General features: G+C 37.4%; 1 protein-coding gene across 1 annotated transcript in view; it reads left to right on the forward strand.

Annotated features, from left to right (window-relative positions):
• Positions 1–22,190, forward strand: part of LOC128053523 (amine sulfotransferase-like) — a 31,604-nt gene that overhangs the window by 2,444 nt on the left and 6,970 nt on the right. The window contains exons 2-5 of the mRNA XM_052646041.1: positions 969–1,119; positions 3,146–3,354; positions 10,564–10,690; positions 11,552–11,646. Coding sequence (XP_052502001.1) covers positions 978–1,119; positions 3,146–3,354; positions 10,564–10,690; positions 11,552–11,646 — 573 coding nt within the window. The 5' untranslated portion in view covers positions 969–977. The remainder of the gene's footprint in view (positions 1–968; positions 1,120–3,145; positions 3,355–10,563; positions 10,691–11,551; positions 11,647–22,190) is intronic.

A 22,190-nucleotide genomic window follows, 5' to 3' on the forward strand; every position in this document is an offset into this window, starting at 1 on the left:
CTTCTAACACAGCCATCAGAAGGGGGCAGAAAGAGTGCCCCCTGCTAGTCTTTAGCAGGATGTTATATAGCTACTAGCAGTCAGCTAATTAAAAAAAGGAAATGTCCCAAAACTCATCAATGGCACCAGGCCCCTCACCCACAACATGCATTTTGAGATAACATTGGCACAGTGTGAGTTGTCCTGGACCATAAAAAGATTGACATGAATCTTGAAGAAAGGCAGGTATCCAAGCAAATACAGTCTCATTAACATAGCTTAAGAGAACATTTGCTTGAGTAAAACATACTGGTTTCTCAAAGTCAGTTCTGAGTCTTAGGCAAGAACTGACTTGAAGACAGAGTCTAGGATAAATACATAGTTCATTAACATAGCTTAAGATAAACACTTCCATAAGAAAAATGCATTGGTTAGCTCAAGGTTTCAGAAAAGTTAAGTTCTGGTGGAAGCAGGTGTCCTCCTTATGTCAACACAGAATTTTAAAAGAAATCTCTTTTTAAAAGAAACCCCTTTTAAAATTTCTATAGAGAAGGGGAAATTTCTAACACTTGTAGTTTGTTTCCTCCTGCTGCTTAAGAGAGAGAGAAAAAATGTCTGACACTTGCAGCCTATTTCTTCCATTTCAAGACCCTGGCCTTTCTGCCTGTCCTCCTCTCAAAATCTTGCAGCTCTGGTAACTGGGCCACCTTGAGCAGTTTGCTGATTTACTCACCTGTGTGTTTGAAATCATGAAAATATTGCCTTCAAGGCAGGCACTTTAACTTAATATCTTCCTTTCCTCATCTTTAACACAGTGGTAATAACAATATCTCTAGCAAAAAAGGGTTCCTGTGCAGATTAAATGACATACTATATGTGAGCTGGTTTCTCTGGTAAACAAGTTGATCCATATTGAAAATTCAGGAAGTCTTAGTCATTATTGTAAATACTAAGAACTTGAATTGTATTTTATCTGTTTTTACTTGTAGGTGATAATTATGGATAATGAAGACAAATATTTATTGAAATTTAAAGGGTATAATTTTGAACGTTCTTTGGTTGATATTGACTTTCTAGAAAATCTAGAAAACTTTGAAATTAGAGATGATGATGTCTTCATCATTACATACCCCAAATCTGGTAAGTCTGAGGAGTGGCCACCTGTTTCATTCTTTACTTTGGTTTGGTAATACATGTGGACACATGTACTCTTATCCAGACTTTGACAGTAGCCCAGCCAACAATTAGGTAACCATTCAGGATCAGAAGAAGAGTTAAACAAATTCTCATGCGTCTATCTTACAAGGTCATTTGAAATGCTTATATTGTCATCTCTTTTAGCACCTATGAAGAAACCAAATAGGAAGCCAAGAGGAGATACTTATTAAATGCTGCCCTTGGTCTGAGAACGAAGAAAAGACATTAAAAAAAAAAAGCAGGATTTTTGTTAGGAGCATATCTCAGCCAGAACAAACTCATGATTTCAAAGTTCTCTAATTGCTTTGTATTTCCATATAATAAGAAACCCCAGCAGCTCAGACAGTAAACAATCTGCTTGCAATGCAGGATACCTGGGTTCCGTCCCTGGGTTGGGAAGATTCCTTGGAGAAGGAAATGGCAACCTACTCCAGTATTCTTGCTTGGAGAATTCCATCGACAGAGGAGCCAGGCAGGCCACAGTTCAGAGGGTCACAAAGAGTTGGACACAGTTGAGCAACTAACACTTTCCAAATAATAAGAAAATAAATTTCTCTAGGACAAATTGTCCTCAACATGAAATTTTTACAACTTGTTTTTTTTTTTTTTTAATTGGGCTTCCCTGATGGCTTAGATGGTAATGAATCTGCCTGCAGTGTAGGAGACCCGGGTTTGATTCCTGGGGTGGCAAGATCCTCTGGAGAAAGGAATGACCACCCACTCCAGTATTCTTGCCTGGAGAATTCCATAGACAGAGGAGCCTAGTGGGCTACAGTCCATGGGGTCCTAAAGAGTCAGACACAATTTTTCATATCAGACAATTTTTTATATTACACTGTTTAGAACATAAGATGACTGGGGCCACTGAAGCAATGTTGTATGAAGTGAATAATGTTCTCAAAGACATACTGGAATCTAAGTCAATGGAAATAAAAACATTCCTGATTTTTATGAAAATACTCCAACTCTTCCCTTTACCATCTACTTTGAAATTCATGACCTTGTTTGCTTCCCTGAAATAGTAATACATCCCTTTACCCCTGGATTCTCCCACTCTGCACAACTTATTAACACCTCTGATTTGGCGATTATTTTTCCCCCCTTAGTTGTCAGTGGCATCTCAATGTGCCTAGTTTTAGTTCTAACACTGAAGTCCATATCTAGTTTTTCCTTTATCCTTAATTTTGCCCAAGTATTTTGTCAGGAAATAATAAGTAAGCAAAAATAGTGAAAGAGGTCTTGAGCTCTTAATTTGTCTATTCTTTTAAATGACAAAGCTTCTATATGCAAGACAGCAAAAGAGACACAGATAAAAGAACAGACTCTGACTCTGTGGGAGAAGGCAAGTGTGGGACGATTTGAGAAAATAGCATTGAAACATGTATATTACCATATGTGATATAGATTACCAGTCCAAATTCAATGAATGAAACAGCACAGTCCAATTGGGTGCACTGGGACAACCCTGAGGGATGGGATGGGGAGGGAGGTGGGAGAGGGGGCTCAGGATGGGGGACATGTGTACACCCGTGGCTGACTCATGCCAATGTATGGCAAAACCCACTATAATACTGTAAAGTAATTAGCCTCCAATTAAAATAAATATATTAATTTTTTTTAAAAAGGAGACTAAGGAAAGGGAAATAGAGTTAGAGAAAATTTTGGAAACAGACTTTACTTGAAGTAGAGGAAACAGAAAGAGCTGAAGCATGGATCTGATTCACTACTATTATGGAATCAGAAACCCCACAGGTCTTCAGAGTGAAAAAGGAAGTAAAAGCCCTTGGTATCATCTCTAATAATTTTAATGTAAAACACAAACCAACAGAAAACTTGGACGAATTCACTGATGTCTTTAGGGTGGTTAAAAGAAAGCTGCTTCAAATAATTTTGAGATGGATGGCATTATTATTGACATTTATTGTTAAAAATTAATTCAAGGTTGAAAACAAGATATGTATTTTTACAGGTACCATCTGGACTCAGCAGATATTAAGCTTGATTTACTATGAGGGACATCGTAACAGAACTGAACTTGTGGAAACAGTTGACAGAAGCCCCTTCCTGGAATACAATCTGCACAAAATAGACTATGAGAAGAGACCATCCCCTCGCCTCTTTGCTTCCCACATCCCATACTATTTAGCACCAAAAGGTCTCAAGAACAAAAAAGCTAAAGTATGTCACACAAATAGCTCATGAACCTTTTGAACAAACAAAAATAGTTTCTTTACATAATGTCCTCCCAAACCCACTCATTCACATTCCTTCTAATGTGATTATTATAATCTTTCTGATATTGTTCTTAGTCTCTCAGTCCTGTCCGACTCTTCACAACCCCATGGACTGTAGCCCATCAGGCTCTTCTGTCCATGGGGATTCTTCAGGCAAGAATACTGGAGTGAGTGGGTTGCCATGCTCTCCTCCAGGGGATCTTCTCAACCCAGAGATTGAACCCGGGTCTCCCATGTTGCAGGTGGATTCTTTAGAGTCTAAACCAACATGGATGCTGGAGAATCCTATCCCTTCTCCAGGGGACCTTTCTGACCCAGGAATCAAACCAGGGTCTCCTGCACTGCAGGTGGATTCTTTACCACCTGAGCTACGAGGGAAGCCTGGTACTTGCTATACCCCACCAACTAAAAATATTACCTTACACGTTAAACCTGTATATGAAATTGTAACTATATACATGGATTGGGATCTCAAAAACATTGTTTGCCATGTAATTATAAAACATATAGCAAAAATTATTTTCTATCACATAAAATTCTATTTTCTTTAACAATTTGAAAGTGAAAGTGAAGTAGCTCAGACATGTCTGACTCTTTGTGACCCCATGGACTGTAGCCTACCAGGTTTCTCAGTCCATGGGATTTTTCAGGCAAGAGTACTGGAGTGGGTTGCCATTCCCTTCTCCAGGGGATCTTCCTGACCCAGGGATTGAACCCAGGTCTCCTGCATTGTAGGCAGACGCTTTACCCTCTGAGCTACCAAGGAAGCCTTTAACAATTTAGTAGGATTTTATTCTATGACTATATATACAATATATATGATTGTGAATTGATGAACAGGTTAAGTTTTAGAAAATGTCTGTACCATGTTGCAACAACCAGTCTTATAGATCTTCACACTTATTTTGTTCTGGTGAAGTGTTTCCCTCAAAGTGAAAATTTCAGCTTTAGATGTCCAAATTTTTAAATGTTGGTAGGTATTATCTACTTGCCTTATAAAATCTATCACTGACACTTCATCAAATAGCATATAAGAATGTGTTTTTCTTTACACACTCACCAAAGAATGAAATTATAAATCTTTGCTAATGCGTTAGGTAAGAACTATCTTATTCGTGAGTAAGTGTAGTCCTTTTAGTTTTAATAAACTTGAGCCCCTTTCTGTGTATTTCCAGGCCTTGAAATATCCTTCATATCCTTTGCCCATCTTTCTTAAAATTTGCCTTTATTTACTGTTTGCTTGAAGCATTTATATGGGGTAAAAATTGTTCTACTTAACAGTTTACCTTTAAAACTTGTTGAATGCATTTAATTTCACGTAACCAACTTAACAATCTTTCCTTCGTAGTATCTTGCTGTCGAATTTTGTTAACAAACACTTCTCAGCCAGAAAGATTGTGCGAATACTTTCCAGTTTTCCTCTCTGCTTTTATTTTTTACATTTAATTATAAATTATATCAGATATCACAGGTGATTTGAAATATGACTATTGCATAATAATTGCCAGTGGGATTGGCCAATTGATCCAATATGATTTCAGCATTTAGTCTTTCCCTACTGTTTGCAAGTCTACATTTTGATACTGTTTCCATATTTCCTTCCTCTGATTATTCATTCTTCATTCCCAAAATTAATAGATATATTTAGTATGTGCCCATTCTTCACTGTTTTGAATGTATAACTGATAAGGAAAATCCGAGGAAGTTTATTCTTTAATATGTTAATTTCCCAATAATATTAAATGATGATTAGCATTAATAAAATAAGATTAAGTCTGAGAAAATCAGTATCATAGCTCTTTTCCAACATTCCATCCAGCAATATTCTATTGCTCTTTTTTTTATCAGATATACATTCATGTCTGGGCTTCCCAGGTGGCTCAGTGGTAGAGAATCTGCCTCTGAAGCAGCAGATGAGGATTATAAACCTGGGCTGGGAAGAGGCCCTGGAGAAGGAAATGAGAAACCTCTCCAGTATACTTGTCTGTAGAATCCCCATGGACAGAGAAGCCTGGCGGGCTGCAGTCCCTCGGGTCACAAAAGTGGCGGACATGACTCAGCAACTAAACAAAAAGAACATTTGTGTCCACCACGAGTGTTGTGATGCCCTTTGTATGCTTCCTACGTTTTTTTTTTTCCTGGATTGCCAGTTTTTGGCTTAAATTTTACACACGTAATTAATTGGTTTTCATTATTGCCTTCTCTATTTAGCTATTATTGTTATAAAGTAAATGATACTGATCTTGTTACACTATTATATTTGGCTCCACAAATCTCTTCATTTGTTTTATTAATTTCCCCTATGTTCTCTGAAATACATTTTATTTTAAAATAATAATATATTCTATATTTCTGTGCTTTTCAATATTTGCACTTCCATCTTTTCTGATTTAGGACTTAAAAATCTGTAGAAAAGAAATAGAATATTGAGGTGATGAGAAATATTATGTCCTTGACTGACATTTTTTAGTATACTTTTCTCGATTTTGTTTTATGTTGCAATGATTTTGAGGTACACAATGCTGAGAAATACTTTTTTGCCCTTTCTCACTTTTCTTGAAATTTGAATTTTGTTCTTCAGAAAAGTTCTAATCACTTAAAAGTCCTTTTTTGGCACCCTATACGTACAATGTTCCCTCTTTCTCACCTTCAAAGCAAAAAGAAATTGATTAGATATTTACTAAGGCTTTATTTCTGAGATAAATCTTACATTTTTATATTATTGTATTTTATTAACATTCTGCTGGAAAAGTTTTATTTTTTTTCAGGAAATTTTATCTGTAATTATTTTTGAAATAGACAATTTTCTATGATATTGAAAGATATTTGATTTTAATATCATTGTAAGTCACTTTTGTAAGACAAATTTTGAAGCTTTTAAAATTTGGTTAGTTTTTCAAGTATTTTAAAATTGCAAATAAGAAGAATATTTTGAAGATATAATTAAATTCCACTACAATATGTCTCATACTGATAGCTCTATAGTTCTAAAACATTTTCCCTTTTTCAGTTTATTTTATTTAGCTACCTTTCCCTAAATCATTAGTATAATTTAATTTGCAAAGTAAATTATCACCCTTTCATCTATATTTCAAAACTTGAAAAAAACTGCAACATATACTTTCATGAACTAATGAATATTTATCTAATTCTATGATTACATCTTATCATTCATTACTAACTGAAAATTTTTTCTTTGTACATTCTTTGTTCTTTTCTTTGTACATTTTTCAGACTATGGGCATTTTCTTATTATATTGGTTTTTTTTTTTGCTGCAAAGAACTAAAATTTTTAAACATAATTTAATATTTTCTACTTCATTGATTTCTGCTTTGATTTTAACTTTTTCTCATATTTTGTTTGAATATATTTTTGTCATGTGGTATCCAATATTTATTTGTTAAATACTGATATTTTAAAATGAATATCCATTTCAGCATTGCCATGGGTATAATGTTGTTAGCATCAGAGTAACCTATCTTTTTATTTTTAATTTTCTCATTGGTCCAAATTATTCTGAAGAATTTTTATTTTCAAATAAAATGTTTATAAATATTTATAAAACTAAAATTGTTTTTCAGTGTTGATAATTAATATTAAGGAGTAGTAATTATGGAATCAGCTAATGGTATAGTAAGAATTCTAAGTTTTGAAATACATTAAGAAGTTTTATGGCCATTTACATGTAGATCAATTTTTCAATACATTCCATGACTACATGAGAAAATAATGTGCATTCTCTGCTTGGGGCACCAGAAATTGAAAGTGTTAGTCATTCAGTTGTCTCCAACTCTTTCTGGCCTCATGTACTGTAGCTTGCCAGTTTCCTCTGTTCGTGGAATTCTCTAGGCACGAATACTAGAATGGGTAGCCATTCCTTGTCTAGGGGATCTTCCTGGCCTAGGGATCAAACCCAGATCTCTTGACTTGCAGGAAGATTCTTTACCATCTGAGCCACCTTGGGACACTAACACAAACATATAAAATAAATTTTGCCAAATAACATTATAAATTTATTATGTTAATCCTTTTATGCTTATGTCTGAAGATAAGTGTGTAAATTTTCATGATTGTAACTAAATTGAAATCTTTCCAGAGTTTCTAGACATTGTGCTATTCACATTTTTCTATTAATGCAGTATACAGATTCCTATTCTGTTGGTCATTAGAACCAATTTTTTAAATTGTCCTATTAAAATATTTGGCTTTCAATTCTACTTAGCTACATATTATCAATTGTTTTCCCTTTCCCTGAGGTTTTGACATGTGGCTTGTCTTGTTCTTTATTTTCAATGTTATTTTTGACTGTTGTATAATTTTATACGTTATGTAAGTAATTCTATGAGACCCACACTTTTCCTTCATTGAATACTTAGCTTCTTCCATTATTTTGTTATTAGAACATGCCCTGTTACATTACATTCTTGAGCATGTCCCGTGGTGAACATCACATGAGCTTCCCTAAGAATAGAATAGAACTGCAAAGCCACAGAGTACAAAAATATTTAACTTCATAAAATGGCGCTATTTTTTTTTCAAACAAAGTTGTTGCAGCATAAACAGTGAAAACTATAAAATATGAGTTTTTATTTTTCTTATAGTATTTTTTTCTATCAGATTTCCTAATTTTATCAATTTGGTGATTATAAGATGCTATCTAAAATTGATCTTAATTTCCATTTATTTAATCAATAATGAAATTAAGCAGGTTTTGAAAACCTTATTGCCCACAGTTATTTCTTATTCAGTGAAATTATAATAACTTTTGTCAGTTTTTTTATGTTACCTGTTTCATAGAGATTTGTATATGTATCTTCTGTTTTATTTTGTTGTTGTTGAATCTCTAAGTCATGTCCGACTCTGTGGGACCCCATGGACTGCAGCATGCCAGGCTTCTCTGTCCTGCACTATCTCCTGGAGGTTACTCAAACTCATATCCATTGAGTTGGTGATGCTGTCCAATCATCTCATCCTCTGTCACCCCCTTCTCCTTTTGCCTTCAATCTTTCTCAGTATTGGGGTCTTTTACAATGAGTAGGATCTTTGCATCAAGTGGCCAACGTATTGGAGCTTCAGCATCAGTCCTTCTGATGAATCAGAGTTGATTTCCTTTAGAATTGATTGGCTTGATCTCCTTACAGTCCAATGGACTCTCAAGGGTCTTCTCCAGCACCACAACTGGAAAGCATCAATTCTTTGGTGCTCAGCCTTCTTTATGGTCCAACTCTCACATCCATACATGACTACTGGGAAAAACACAGCTTTGACTACGTGGACCTTTGTCAGCAAAGTGAACTCTCTGCTTTCTACAGTGTCTAGGTTTGTCATAGCTTTCCTTCCAAGGAGTAAGCATCTTTTAATTTCATGACTGCAGTTGCCATCTGCAGTGATTCTGGAGCCCAAGAAAATAAAATCTAACACTGTTTCCACTTTTTCCCCTCTATTTGCTGTGAAGTGATGGGACAAGATGTCATGATTTTCATTTTTGAATGTTGGGTTTTAAGCTAGCATATTCACTGTCCTCTTTCACCCTCATCAAGAAGGCTCTTTAGTTCCTCTTTGCTTTCTGCCATTACAGTGGTATCATCTGCATATTTGATGTTGTTGATATTTCTCCCAGCAATCTTGATTCCAGATTGTGATTCATCCAGCCTAGCATTTTGTATGGTGAACTCTGCATAGAGGGCTTCCCAGGTGGGTAAAGCACGTGCATGCCAATGCAGGAGATGTAAGAGACTTGGATTCAATCTCCGAGTCAGGAAGATCCCCTGGAGGAGGGCTCACAACCCACTCCAATAGTCTTGCCTGGAGAATCCCATGAACAGGAGGCTGGTGGGCTACAGTCCATGGGTTGCAGTGAGACAGACATGACTGAAGCAACTTAGCACACAAGCACTCTGCATAGAAGTTAAATAAGCAGGGTGACAACACACAGCCTTGATGTACTCCTTTTCAATTTTGAAGAATCCATTGTTCCATGTTTGGTTCTCTGCCTTTTCTAAATCCAGCTTGTACATCTGGAAGTTCTTGGTTCACATACTGCTGAAGCCTAATTGCATGATTTTGAGCATTACCTTGGTAGCATGTGAAATGAATGCAATTGTATGGTAGTTTGAACATAATTCTAGATACTAATGTATTATTGGTATCTGTGCTGCACTTGGAGAAGGAATGGCAACCCACTCCAGTACTCTTTCCTGGAAAATCCCATGGATGGAGGAGCCTGGTAGGCTATAGTCCATGGGGTCGCGAAGAGTTGGACATGACTTTCATGCATTGGAGAAGGAAATGGCAACCCACTCCAGGGTTCTTACCTGGAGAATCCCAGGGACAGGGGAGCCTGGTGGGCTGCCATCTATGGGGTTGCACAGTTGGACACAACTGAAGTGACTTAGCAGCAGCAGCACTGCTGCACTTATATTTTCTTGCTTTTTGTAAAGCTTTGGTACATTTTGATGAACAGCTTTCTTATTTTAATGGAGTCTGATTGATCCATTTTTATGTATTTCTATATGGGAAATATTTTCTTGTTTGAAAAATAGTTTCTTTATACAAGGTCAGTAATACTTTTTTTTTTATCTTTTTAGATTCTAAAAATTTGCCTTCAAAGTTAAATCCTTTATCTTTTTGTAAATATGTTTCTATACATTGTGTGAAGTAGAAATCCATTTTTTAAACATGGATTATTATTTACCCAACATCATCTGTTAAGTAGATTTTCCTTTTCTCACTGATCTCCAATGCTACCTTGTCTGTATATCAAATATCATTAATGCTCACAGAGGGTAAATGGAACATCTTTTATGGAAGGTAATTTGCAAACTTAATCAACCTTACAATAAATAATTTCAGTTTTAGAAATTAGCCCTTCATGCTCACACAAGTGAAAATTAATAAGAATAAAGATTTTATTGCAATGATTCTTTTAATAGAAAAAACCCTGGGAACAAGTTAGTTTCTGTCAGTAGTAGCCTGGATAAAATAAATTACTTTGCATTCATATAATGAAATACTAGTGAAGTCGCTCAGTCGTGTCTGACTCTTTGTGACCCATGGACTGTAGCCCACCAAGCTCCGAAATAATAAGTAGGTATTAAAAAATCTGTAAAGATAAAACAGAATTGTTCAAATTGTTCATTATTCCCTCTGCAGGTAATTTACGTCTACAGAAACCCCAAGGATGTTTTGACCTCATTTTTTCATTTTTCTAATTTGTTGATTATATTAGAAGCTTCAAATAACATAGGAGATTTCATGGAAAGATTTCTAGATGGAAAAGGTAACTATGAATTTATTTATCAAGCAACATGTTCATGAGGACACGTTGTCATTTAGCCAAATTCTCAAACCAAGGGAACATATTTAGAGAGAAGAGAAGGCTAATCATAGTATGTTCAATATACACAAGTGGTTGGTATTGGCTATCTACTCTCCTTCCTATAGCTCTTTTTTTTCTTTTAAACTAGGACCACCTATTCTGAGAATTGTCAAGCCTGCACAGTGTATAAGAGAAACTTTAGCCAGGGAACAATAGAACCAGAAAAGGTCTAGATCCAAAGCTCATCCAGAGTAGCTAATGTAGGCGTCTTTTTATGCTCTGTCGTGGTCCTGCGGTAGACCTTATGTGGCAGCTGTGGGATTCTCATTCCAGCACTGAGAAAGATAGACTGATGCAAGCGATTTCTGGAATGTGGGATCTGAGCTTTATCACTTAGAAGTTTATATTCATGTGCTGGTTTGTCAGTAAAATAAAGTTATTATACATGATCGTTAAATGGACAATAATAGGAGAAATAAAGATGTATGTTTTCAGGTGAAGGAAGCAGAAGAAGGAAGGGAGTGATCTTAACAAAATCTTAGTTCTTAACTAATGTTAGCTCTTACCTAAGAATTTAGTTCTTCAGGATTCTTTTCTCTGCATTGCTGCTTTCCTACAAAATAGAAGAACTTACAAAAGAAGTTTTATATTAAAATGGTGCAATTGTTTCTCACAACTCCACTTTTTAAAAGATAGCATAGATGTCCAATGGTTTGGAGCTTGGTGTGCCTTTTGAGGATTCTTGAATGGAAAAGACAGACTATAGCTTGTTATATAATAAGTGTGACATCTTTACCTGCTAACTCATTAATTTTCCCACAGTGACAGGAAGCCTTTGGTTTGATCACATCAGAGGCTGGTATGAGCATAGACATGACTTCAATATCCTGTTCATGATGTATGAGGAGATGAAGAAGGTAAGATAAGAAAGTTATTTTTAAATTCTTTATTGGGAATTCTTATGGTTTCAGTGAACCACGTTCACCTACTTATCTTTGTATGGTTGACTTTAAAAATGCACTATGTAAAAGCCGTGATGACTAGACTGAACCTCGACATTCTAGGGATCAACAAACTAAGATGGACTGGAATGGGTGAATTTAACTCAGATGACCATTATATTTACTACTGTGGGCAGGAATCCCTTAGAAGAAATGGAGCAGTATCACGGTCAATAAAAGAGTCTGAAATGCAGAATTTGGATGTAACCTCAAAAGTGACAGAATGATCTGTGTTCGTTTCCAAGGCAAACCATTCAATATCACAGTAATCCAAGTCTATGCCCCGACCAGTAACACTGAAGAAGCTGAAGTTGAACAGTCCTATGAAGACCTATAAGACCTTCTAGAACTAACACCCCCAAAAAAATGTCTTTTGCATTATAGAGGACTGGAATGCAAAAGTAGGAAGTCAAGAAACACCTAGAGTAACAGGCAAATATGGCCTTGGAGTACAGAATGAAGCAGGGCAAATGCTAATAGAGTTCTGCCAAGAGAACACACTGGTCATAGCAAACACCCTCTTCCAACAACAAAAGAGAAGACTCTACACATGGACATCACCAGATGGTCAACAGCAAAATCAGATTGATTATATTCTTTGCAGCCAAAGATGGAGAAGCTCTATACAGTCAGCAAAAACAAGATTGGGAGCTGACTGTGGCTCAGATCATGAACTCCTTATTGCCAGATTCTGACTGAAATTGAAGAAAGTGGAGAAAACCACTAGACCATTCAGGTATGACCTAAATCAAATCCCTTATGACTATACAGTGAAAGTGAGAAATAGACTTAAGGGACTAGACCTGATAGACAGAGTGCCTGATGAACTATGGACGGAAGTTTGTGACACTATACAGGAGACAGGAATCAAGACCATCCACAAGAAAAAGAAATGCAAAAAAGCTAAATGACTGTCTGAGGAGGCCTTACAAATGGCTGTGAAAAGAAGGGAAAAGAAAAACAAAGGAGAAAAGGAAAAATAAAAGCATCTGAATGCAGAGTTCCAAAGAAAAACAAAGAGATAAGAAAGCTTTCCTCAGTGATCAATGCAAAGAAATAGAGGAAAACAATACAATGAGAAAGACTAAAGATCTCTTCAAGAAAATTACAGATACCAAGGAGACGTTTCATGCAAAGATGGGCTCAACAAGGGACAGAAATGGTATGGACCTGACAGAAGCAGAAGATATTAAGAAGAGGTGGCAAGAATACACAGAAGAACTGTACAAAAAAGATCTTCATGACCCAGATAATCGTGATGGTGTGATCACTAGAGCCAGACATCCTGGAATGTGGGGTCAAGTGGCCCTTATGAAGCATCACTACAAACAAAGCAGGTGGAAGTGATGGAATTCCAGTTGAGCTACTTCAAATCCTAAAAGATGATGCTGTGAAAGTGCTGCACTCAATATGCCAGCAAATTTGGAAAACTCAGCAGTGGCCACAGGACTGGACAAGGTCAGTTTTCATTCCAATCCCAAAGAAAGGCAGTGCCAAAGAATGCTCAAACTACCGCACAATTGCACTCATCTCACACGCTAGTAAGGTGATGCTTAATATTCTCCAAGCCAGGCTTCAGCAATACGTGAACTGTGAACTTCCAGATGTTCAAGCTGGTTTTAGAAAAGGCAGAGGAACCAGAGATCAAATTGCCAACACCTGCTGGATCATGGAAAAAGCAAGAGAGTTCCAGAAACACATCTATTTCTGCTTTATTGACTATGCCAAAGCCTTTGACTGTGTGGATCACAAGAAACTGTGGGAAATTCTGAAAGAGATGGGCATACCAGACCACTGACCTGCCTCTTGAGAAATCTGTATGCAGGTGAGGAAACAACAGTTAGAACTGGATATGGAACAACAGACTGGTCTCAAATCAGGAAAGGAGTACATCAAGGCTGTATATTGTCACTCTGCTTATTTAACTTCTATGCAGAGTACATCATGAGAATCGCTGGGCTGAAAGAAGCACAAGCTGGAATCAAGATTGCCGGGAGAAATATCAATAACCTCAGATATGCAGATGACACCACCCTTATGGCAGAAAGCAAAGAACTAAAGAGCCTCTCGATGAAACTGAAAGAAGAGAGTGAAAAGGTTGGCCTAAAGCTCAACATTCAGAAAACTAAGATCATGGCATCTGGTCCCTTCACTTCATGACAAATAGATGGGGAAACTGTGGAAACAGTGTCAGACTTTATTTGGGAAGGCTCCCAAATCACTACAGATGGTGATTGCAGCCATGAAATTAAAAGACACTTACTCCTTGGAAGGAAAGTTATGACCAACCTAGATAGCATATTAAAAAGCAGAGACATTACTTTGTCAACAAAGGTCCGTCTAGTCAAGGCTATGGTTTTTCCAGTAGTCATATATGGATGTGAGAGTTGGACTCTAAAGGAAGCTGAGCACCGAAGAATTGATGCTTTTGTACTGTGGTGTTGAAGACTCTTGAGAGTCCCTTGGACTGCAAGGAGATCCAACCAGTAAATCCTAAAGGAGATCAGTCCTGAATGTTCATTGGAAGGACTGATGTTGAAGCTGAAACTCCAATACTTTTGCCACCTGATGCAAACAGCTGACTCATTTAAAAGACCCTGATGCAGGGAAAGATTGAAGGCAGGAGGAGAAGGGGATGACAGAGGATGAGATGGTTGGATGGCATCACCGACTCAATGGACATGGGTTTGTGTGGACTGAGAGTCGGTGATGGACAGGGGGGCCTGGCGCGCTATAGTTTATGAGGTTGCAAAGAGTCGGACATGACTGAGCGACTGAACTGAACTGAAAAGCTGTGAGTTATGTTTTATTTGGGGCAAAATGAGCACTGCAGCCCAGGAGACAGCACCTCAGATAGTTCTGAGGAACTGCTCCAAAGATGCAGGGCCGAAGTCAGTATATATGCGATTTTGGTGAAGGAGGACACGCACAATCGAGCACATGTTTTCCCAGAAGGTTTCTTCTAGTCTTGTGTAGTTTTTCTATCCATGGGAACAGTTGTTGTCATGCAGGATTTTAGTGCTTTTCTAGACATGAGAAGATACAAGAACTGGGCTCATAAAATCAGCTCCTGACCATATCTCACTCTCTGAAGACCTATCCTGCCAGTTTTTCCCTAAGCGCAGAGTGCCTCATTTCTGCTTTCCAGCTGAACTCCTTTCAGGGGGTGTTGAAGGTTGGCAGCTGCAGCAGCACATGATTTAATCGTGTAGAAGTAGACAGCAAGTGCCAATTTGTAGTTGACAGTATCTAACTACTTTTCAGGGTTATTTTTTTCTTCGAGGGGAGGGGTTTAATTTTCTGCAGCTCATTACTGGTCTTCAGTGCTCTCTTCTCACTGTACGCACTCATCATTTTTGATTCCTCTTCATATAACCATTTGTCACAATAAAGACATATTCAACTGTGTAGAGCACTCATTTCAAAATAGAGAAAGAGTACTAGGCACCACTGAGGTGAAGAGCTACTAAAATATGGCTAATTAATTGAGGTGAATGTGTGCTCTGTGATGGAGCTCTTCCTGTTTTTTTTTTTTTTTGAAGCAATTGTTGAAACCAGCTTTCCTGCATAATCTCATAATGTTTATTCTTTGTCATTCAATTAAAGCTGTCTTAAAATATTGATAAACCCAAGAGAACACGTTTAAGTTCACTATTTTGTAACCTGTGATTGATATGTTCATTCATAAGACATCATTTTTTCACTCATTTCATCAGAAATTATTGAATGCCTAATATGTGACAGACAGTAAATTATGAGAAAAACAGAAGTGAACCTTTTATTCACACAGCTTATCATCTAACAGGAAAGACAAGTATTCCCAAACAAGTATAAATAATTTAAAACTATGATAAGTAATATTTAAAAACCCTGCAGATTTCATATAAGTATATAGAAAAAGAGGATCTGGTATCATCAAAGGTGATAGGCAGTGTTTTCTGAAAAAGAGTAACCTGAAAACTGCAAGCTAATAAATCAGTTCAGTTCAGTCACTCAGTCATGTCTGACTCTTTGCATGAATAGCAGCAAGCCAGGCCTCCCTATCAAACACCAACTTCCAGAGTTCACTTAAACTCATGTCCTTCGAGTCAGTGATGCCATCCAGCCATCTCATCCTCTGTCGTCCTCTTCTCCTCCTGCCCTCAATCCCTCCCAGCATCAGAGTCTTTTCAAATGAGTCAACACTTCCCATGAGGTGGCCAAAGTATTGGAGTTTCGGCTTTAGCATCATTCCTTCCAAAGAAATCCCAGGCTGATCCTCTTTAGAATGGACTGGTTGGATCTCTTTGCAGTCCAAGGGACTCTCAAGAGTCTTCTCCTACACCACAGTTCAAAAGAGTCAATCCTTTGGCACTCAGCTTACTGCACAGTCCAACTCTCACACCCATACATGACCACTGGAAAAACCAGAGCCTTGACTAGACGGACCTTTGTTGACAAAGTAATGTCTCTGCTTTTTAATATGCTATCTAGGTTGGTCATAACTTTCCTTCCAAGGAGTAAGTGTCTTTTAATTTCATGGCTGCAATCACCATCTGCAGTGATTTTGGAGCCCCCCAAAACAAAGTCTGACACTGTTTCCACTGTTTCCCCATCTATTTCCCATGAAGTGATGGGACCAGATGCCATGATCTTCGTTTTCTGAATGTTGAGCTTTAAGCCAACTTTTTCACTCTCCTCTTTCACTTTCATCAAGAGGCTCTTTAGTTCCTCTTCACTTTCTGCCATAAGGGTGGTGTCATCTGCATATCTGAGGTTATTGATATTTCTCCCGGCAATCTTGATTCCTGCTTGTGCTTCTTCCAGCCCAGCATTTCTGATGATGTAGTTTGCATATAAGTTAAATAAACAGAATGACAACATGCAGCCTTGACGTACTCCCTTTCCTATTTGGAACCAGTCTGTTGTTCCATGTCCAGTTCTAACTGTTGCTTCCTCACCTGGATACAGGTTTCTCAAGAGGCAGGTCAGGTGGTCTGGTATTCCCATCTCTCTCAGAATTTTCCACAGTTTCTTGTGATCCACACAGTCAAAGGCTTTGGCATAGTCAATAAAGCAGAAATAGATGTTTTTTGGAACTCTCTTGCTTTTTCAATGATCCAGCGGATGTTGGCAATTTGATCTCTGGTTCCTCTGCCTTTTCTAAACCAGCTTGAACATCAGGAAGTTCATGGTTCACGTATTGCTGAGGCCTGGCTTAGAGAATTTTGAGCATTACTTTACTAACATGTGAGATGAATGAGATTGTGCGGTAGTTTGAGCATTCTTTGGCATTGCCTTTCTTTGAGATTGGAATGAAAACTGACCTTGTCCAGTCCTGTGGCCACTGCTGAGTTTTCCAAATTTGCTGGCATATTGAGTGCAGCACTTTCACAGCATCATCTTTCAGGATTTGAAATAGCTCAACTGGAATTCCATCACCTCCGCTAGCTTTGTTCATAGTGATAGTTTCTAAGGCCCACTTGACTTCACATTCCAGGATGTCTGGCTCTAGGTGAGTGATCACACCATCGTGATTATCTGGGTCGTGAAGATCTTTTTTGTACAGTTCTTCTGTATATTCTTGCCACCTCTTCTTAATATTTTCTGCTTCTGTCGGGTCCATACCATTTCTGTCCTGTATTGAGCCCATCTTTGCATGAAATGTTCCCTTGGTATCTCTAATTTTCTTGAAGAGATCTCTAGTCTTTCCCATTCTGTTGTTTTCCTCTATTTCTTTGCATTGATCACTGAGGAAGGCTTTCTTGTCTCTCCTTGCTATTCTCTGGAACTCTGCATTCAGATGCTTATATCTTTCCTTTTCTCCTTTGCTTTTCACTTCTCTTCTTTTTACAGCTATTTGTAAGGTCTTCCCAGACAGCCATTTTGCTTTTTTGCATTTCTTTTCCATGGGGATGGTCTTGATCCCTGTGTCGTGTACAATGTCACGAATGTCTGTCTATAGTTCATCAGTCACTCTATCAGATCTAGTCCCTTAAATCTATTTCTCACTTCCACCGTATAATCGTAAGGGATTTGATTTAGGTCATACCTGAATGGTCTAGTGGTTTTCCCTACTTTCTTCAATTTAAGTCTGAATCTGGCAATAAGGAGTTCATGATCTGAGCCACAGCCATTTCCTGGTCTTGTTTTTGCTGACTGTATAGAGCTTCTCCATCTTTAGCTGCAAAGAATATAATCAATCTGATTCAGTGTTGACCATCTGGTGATGTCCATGTGTAGAGTCTTCTCTTTTGTTGTTGGAAGAGGGTGTTTGCTATGACCAGTGCGTTCTCTTGGCAGAACTCTATTAGCCTTTGCCCTGCTTCATTCCGTATTCCAAGGCCAAGTTTGCCTGTTACCCCAGGTGTTTCTTGACTTCGTACTTCTGCATTCCAGTCCCCTATAATGAAAAGGACATCTTTTTTGGGTGTTAGTCCTTAAAGGTCTTGTAAGTCTTCATAGAACCATTCAACTTCAGCTTCTTCAGCGTTACTGGTTGGGGCATAGGCTTGTATTACCATGATATTGAATGGTTTGCCTTGGAAACGAACAGAGATGATTCTGTTGTTTTTGAGGTTGCATCCAAGTACTGCATTTTGGACTCTTTTGTTGACTATGATGGCTACTCCATTTCTTCTAAGGGATTCCTGCCCACAGTAGTAGATATAATGGTCATCTGAGTTAAATTCACCTATTCCAGTCCATTTCACTGATTCCTAGAACATCGACGTTCACTGTTGCCATCTCCTGTTTGACCACTTCCAATTTGCCTTGATTCATGGACCTGACATTCCAGGTTCCTATGCAATATTGCTTTTTACAGCATTGGACCTTGCTTCTATCACCAGTCACATCCATAGCTGGGTATTGTTTTTGCTTTGGCTCCATCCCTTCCTTCTTTATGGAATTATTTCTCCACTGATCTCCAGTAGCATATTGGGCACCTACTGACCTGGGGAGTTCCTCTTTCAGTATCCTATCATTTTGCCTTTTCATACTGTTCATGGGGTTCTCAAGGCAAGAATACAGAAGTGGTTTGCCATTCCCTTCTCCAGTGGACCACATTCTGTCAGCCAAGCTAATAAATACATATTAACAAAAAAGAGATGGGGAAAAAAGGAAGCCAGGGAAAGAGAACATGCTAATTTCCTGATACATTAAAGTGGATGAAAAATGAAGGAAGAAGAACAGGCAAAGTGAAAGTATTAAAAGGTTGAGTGGTCAATAAGAGTCAAGCTGCTCAAAGACTGTAATAAATGATGGTGATTTCTTTCCCCTTGAAGGCAGTAAGAAGTCTTTAAAGAATCACAAGAAGGAGAGTTATGTAATGCAATTAATATTTTTAGAATATCATTCCTTTTTGTGGATTGAAAATGATGTTAGTGAATAAAGGCAAATTAGTAAGATGCTAGTGGGATAACCCACTGAACACCAACAATGCTTTGGTTTAAAATGGTCACTCTGAGACTGGAGAAACTGCAGAGCTTTACCACATATGTTAAAGGTCAAAAGGAAAGGGATTATATACAGGAAAAACGAAAAAGGGAGAAATATTAAAATGCTTTCTATATTCTGGCTCATATACCTGTGTTGATAATGATGTCATTCATTTAGTGCTTAGGGAACACTGAAGCAGGGTAAAGCTGAAAAGAGAGATTGTTAGCAGAGAGAGAGATTATGAGAAAAGAGAGATTATGAGATTGGTTTTGACATATGGAGTTTAAGATGATTTAGAAGTATTCAAATAAAGGTATTTGAAAATTGGGGGAACATACAGGCCTACATTTCAAAGAGATTTGCTCTAAAATTATCAATGATATTAATTTGGACATCATCACTGTATAGACTATAGTTGAAACCATGGTTATGCTTAAAATTGAGAGTGAGGAGGAAAAGGACAGAAAAAGAGGAGGAAAAGAGAAATGAAGAAAGAGAGTGTATGGGAGAGAAAAAGGGGGAACTATTACTGAGAGAATTTAAAACATAATGTTTGGGTAGAGAGGGTGAGCCCAAGAAGAACACTGAAAAGGAACTATCAGAGAGGTAGGGAGAAAAAAAGGGTGTGCTGACAGAAGCTAGGCAGGTGTGTCAAGAAACCTTTTTAAGACTTTTTAACCTCTCAGTGTTGAGAAGTAAAAATGAAAGTTTAAAATATCCATCAAATCTAATTACATGAAGTATAGTGTGCAGTAGAATAAACTGGGTTGGAGGGGTTGGGGTGAAATTGATGAATCCTAGATATATAACACTGGCACAGACACATGTATTAATATATTGCAACTGTCTTCTCTATCCCTATTTGTATAGCTAATATTTGGACTTCAAAAATATCCTGCCCCCAGTAGAATTATCATCTCCCAACAAAAGCTGCCTATTCTCCCATAAAATGTACTATGTCTTGTGACCTAAGTCAGAAACTAGCCTTCATGCTTGATATCTCCTTCACCCTTGTCTCTTAATTTCACTAGTGAGTAAAAGTCTGAATTCTGTCTCTGATTCCATTGTGGAAGTTGCAAACATACCAATCTATATTGCCCCTTCCATGGTCCAGATCACCATTATCTTATGCTTAGTTTCTAAAGCAACTTATCTAACTGATTTGCCTACTTGCAAATCTCAGTCCATCTCCATTTATTCTCTATTCTTCAACCCGTGTTATCATCTTAAAATGCAAATGTGTTCCCTTCCTTATTTTTATATTTGAGCTGTTCCATAAGAATGTGAGCACAAAAATATATTCATAAACAGCAGATTTTGCTGGAAATGTGGATATAGAAGACACTGAGTAAATTATGCAAAGTCCTGGAGTATTTGTCTGTTCTGTCATCAGTATACTATCACCAGGTATCAATTTTAACTTACCTTCCACCAAGTTGCCCATTGTTGATATATTTTTGTTCTAGTTTTTTCATCGGTTTTTCAAACAGATATTTTTTTCACCATATCTTGGGGAAAAACTATTAACTTTCTCTCTCCAGGAAAAAAGAATTTGGTCAACTCAAGTTTCTGCTTTAAAGCCCTTTCTAAAATGGGATCCCTATTTAGGTCAAGCAGTTATGTACCATCAATACTGATGCAGATTTTGAGGTCTTCTTTGTCTACTACTTCCCTTGAATATTTCTTGATAATTTGAGGTAATACAATTTATGTCTATTCTTTAATTGGAATTAACAAGCCCATATAGATTATCACAAAGCACTTTGATGATTTCTCACAGAGCTGAGAATCCCAGAGACAGAGGAGCCTAGTGGGCTGCCATCTACGGGATCGCACAGAGTCGGACAGGACTGAGGTGACTTAGCAGTAGCAACAGCACAGAGCTGAAGGTGATATTCTTAATTATATAGTGTCTATGTTGAAACATTTTCTAGCTACTTGTGTCAAGTGTATCAAAGTATGTAGTTTAAATGAAGGCAGAAGTAGCTATGTTGTTTGGAGATTCATAATAAATGATAAAACTATGAGTAAAATCAAAGAAGTAGGTATATAAATAAGGATAGGGGTTATTTGGGGGCACTTCTTTTCTTCCTCTACTCCCATATCATTGTCACTCTATTCTTCTGACTCTAATATGTGAGTAAACTTATTCACCAAGGTCTTCATTTCTATTCATGAATTGGGATCTCTTGTAAGTCTGCTCTACTAATTTATTCAGATTGTAAAATATATCAGAATTGCCTTTCTTTTGAAGGGTGAATGATATTCCATTGCATCTATATATTTTGTTTATGCATTCATCCATTGATGGACACATGAATGACTTCCACTTTGTGGCAATTGTAAATAATGCTGCTATTACCATGAGTGTACACATATCTGATCCTCATCTTCATTTGTTTTGCATGTATGTGCACAAGTGGACTTGTTGGATATGAACTTTAATTTTTTGAGGACTTTGAAAGAGTAGTAAACTTTGAAAGAAGAGGTCTAATGTGTCTATATGTGATATTCTCATTCAAAACTCTTTTGGATATCTAATGCCCCCTTGAGATTCCATTTGAATTTTACAATGAAATTTTCAATGTGTAAAAATATCATTGGGATATTGATAGGGATTGCACTGAATCTTTGAATTACTTTGGGTGGTATTAACATCTTGACAATATTAAATTTTCCAGTTCACGACCATGGATGTTGTTCTAGTCAACTTTCTAAAATGTTTTCCAGAACACAATATTTTACCACATTGATTAAGTTTATTCCTAAGTATTTCATCAGTTTTGAAACAATTGAAATTGGAATTATTTTGCTATAAGTTAGCCTTTTGGAGAAGGAAATGGCAACCCACTCCAGTATTATTGCCTGGAAAATCTCATGGACGGTGGAGCCTGGTAGGCTACAGTCCATGGGGTCGCAAAGAGTCGGGCGACTGAGCGACTTCACTTTAACTTTCACTTTTAGCCTTTGAATTGTTCATTGTTAGTGAATAGAAATATAAGAGTTTTGCATGTTGGCTTTGTATCATGCAACTTTGCTCA

The sequence above is a fragment of the Budorcas taxicolor genome, chromosome 9 (genome assembly GCF_023091745.1).
Source record: "Budorcas taxicolor isolate Tak-1 chromosome 9, Takin1.1, whole genome shotgun sequence".
NCBI classification, from domain to species: domain Eukaryota; kingdom Metazoa; phylum Chordata; class Mammalia; order Artiodactyla; family Bovidae; genus Budorcas; species Budorcas taxicolor.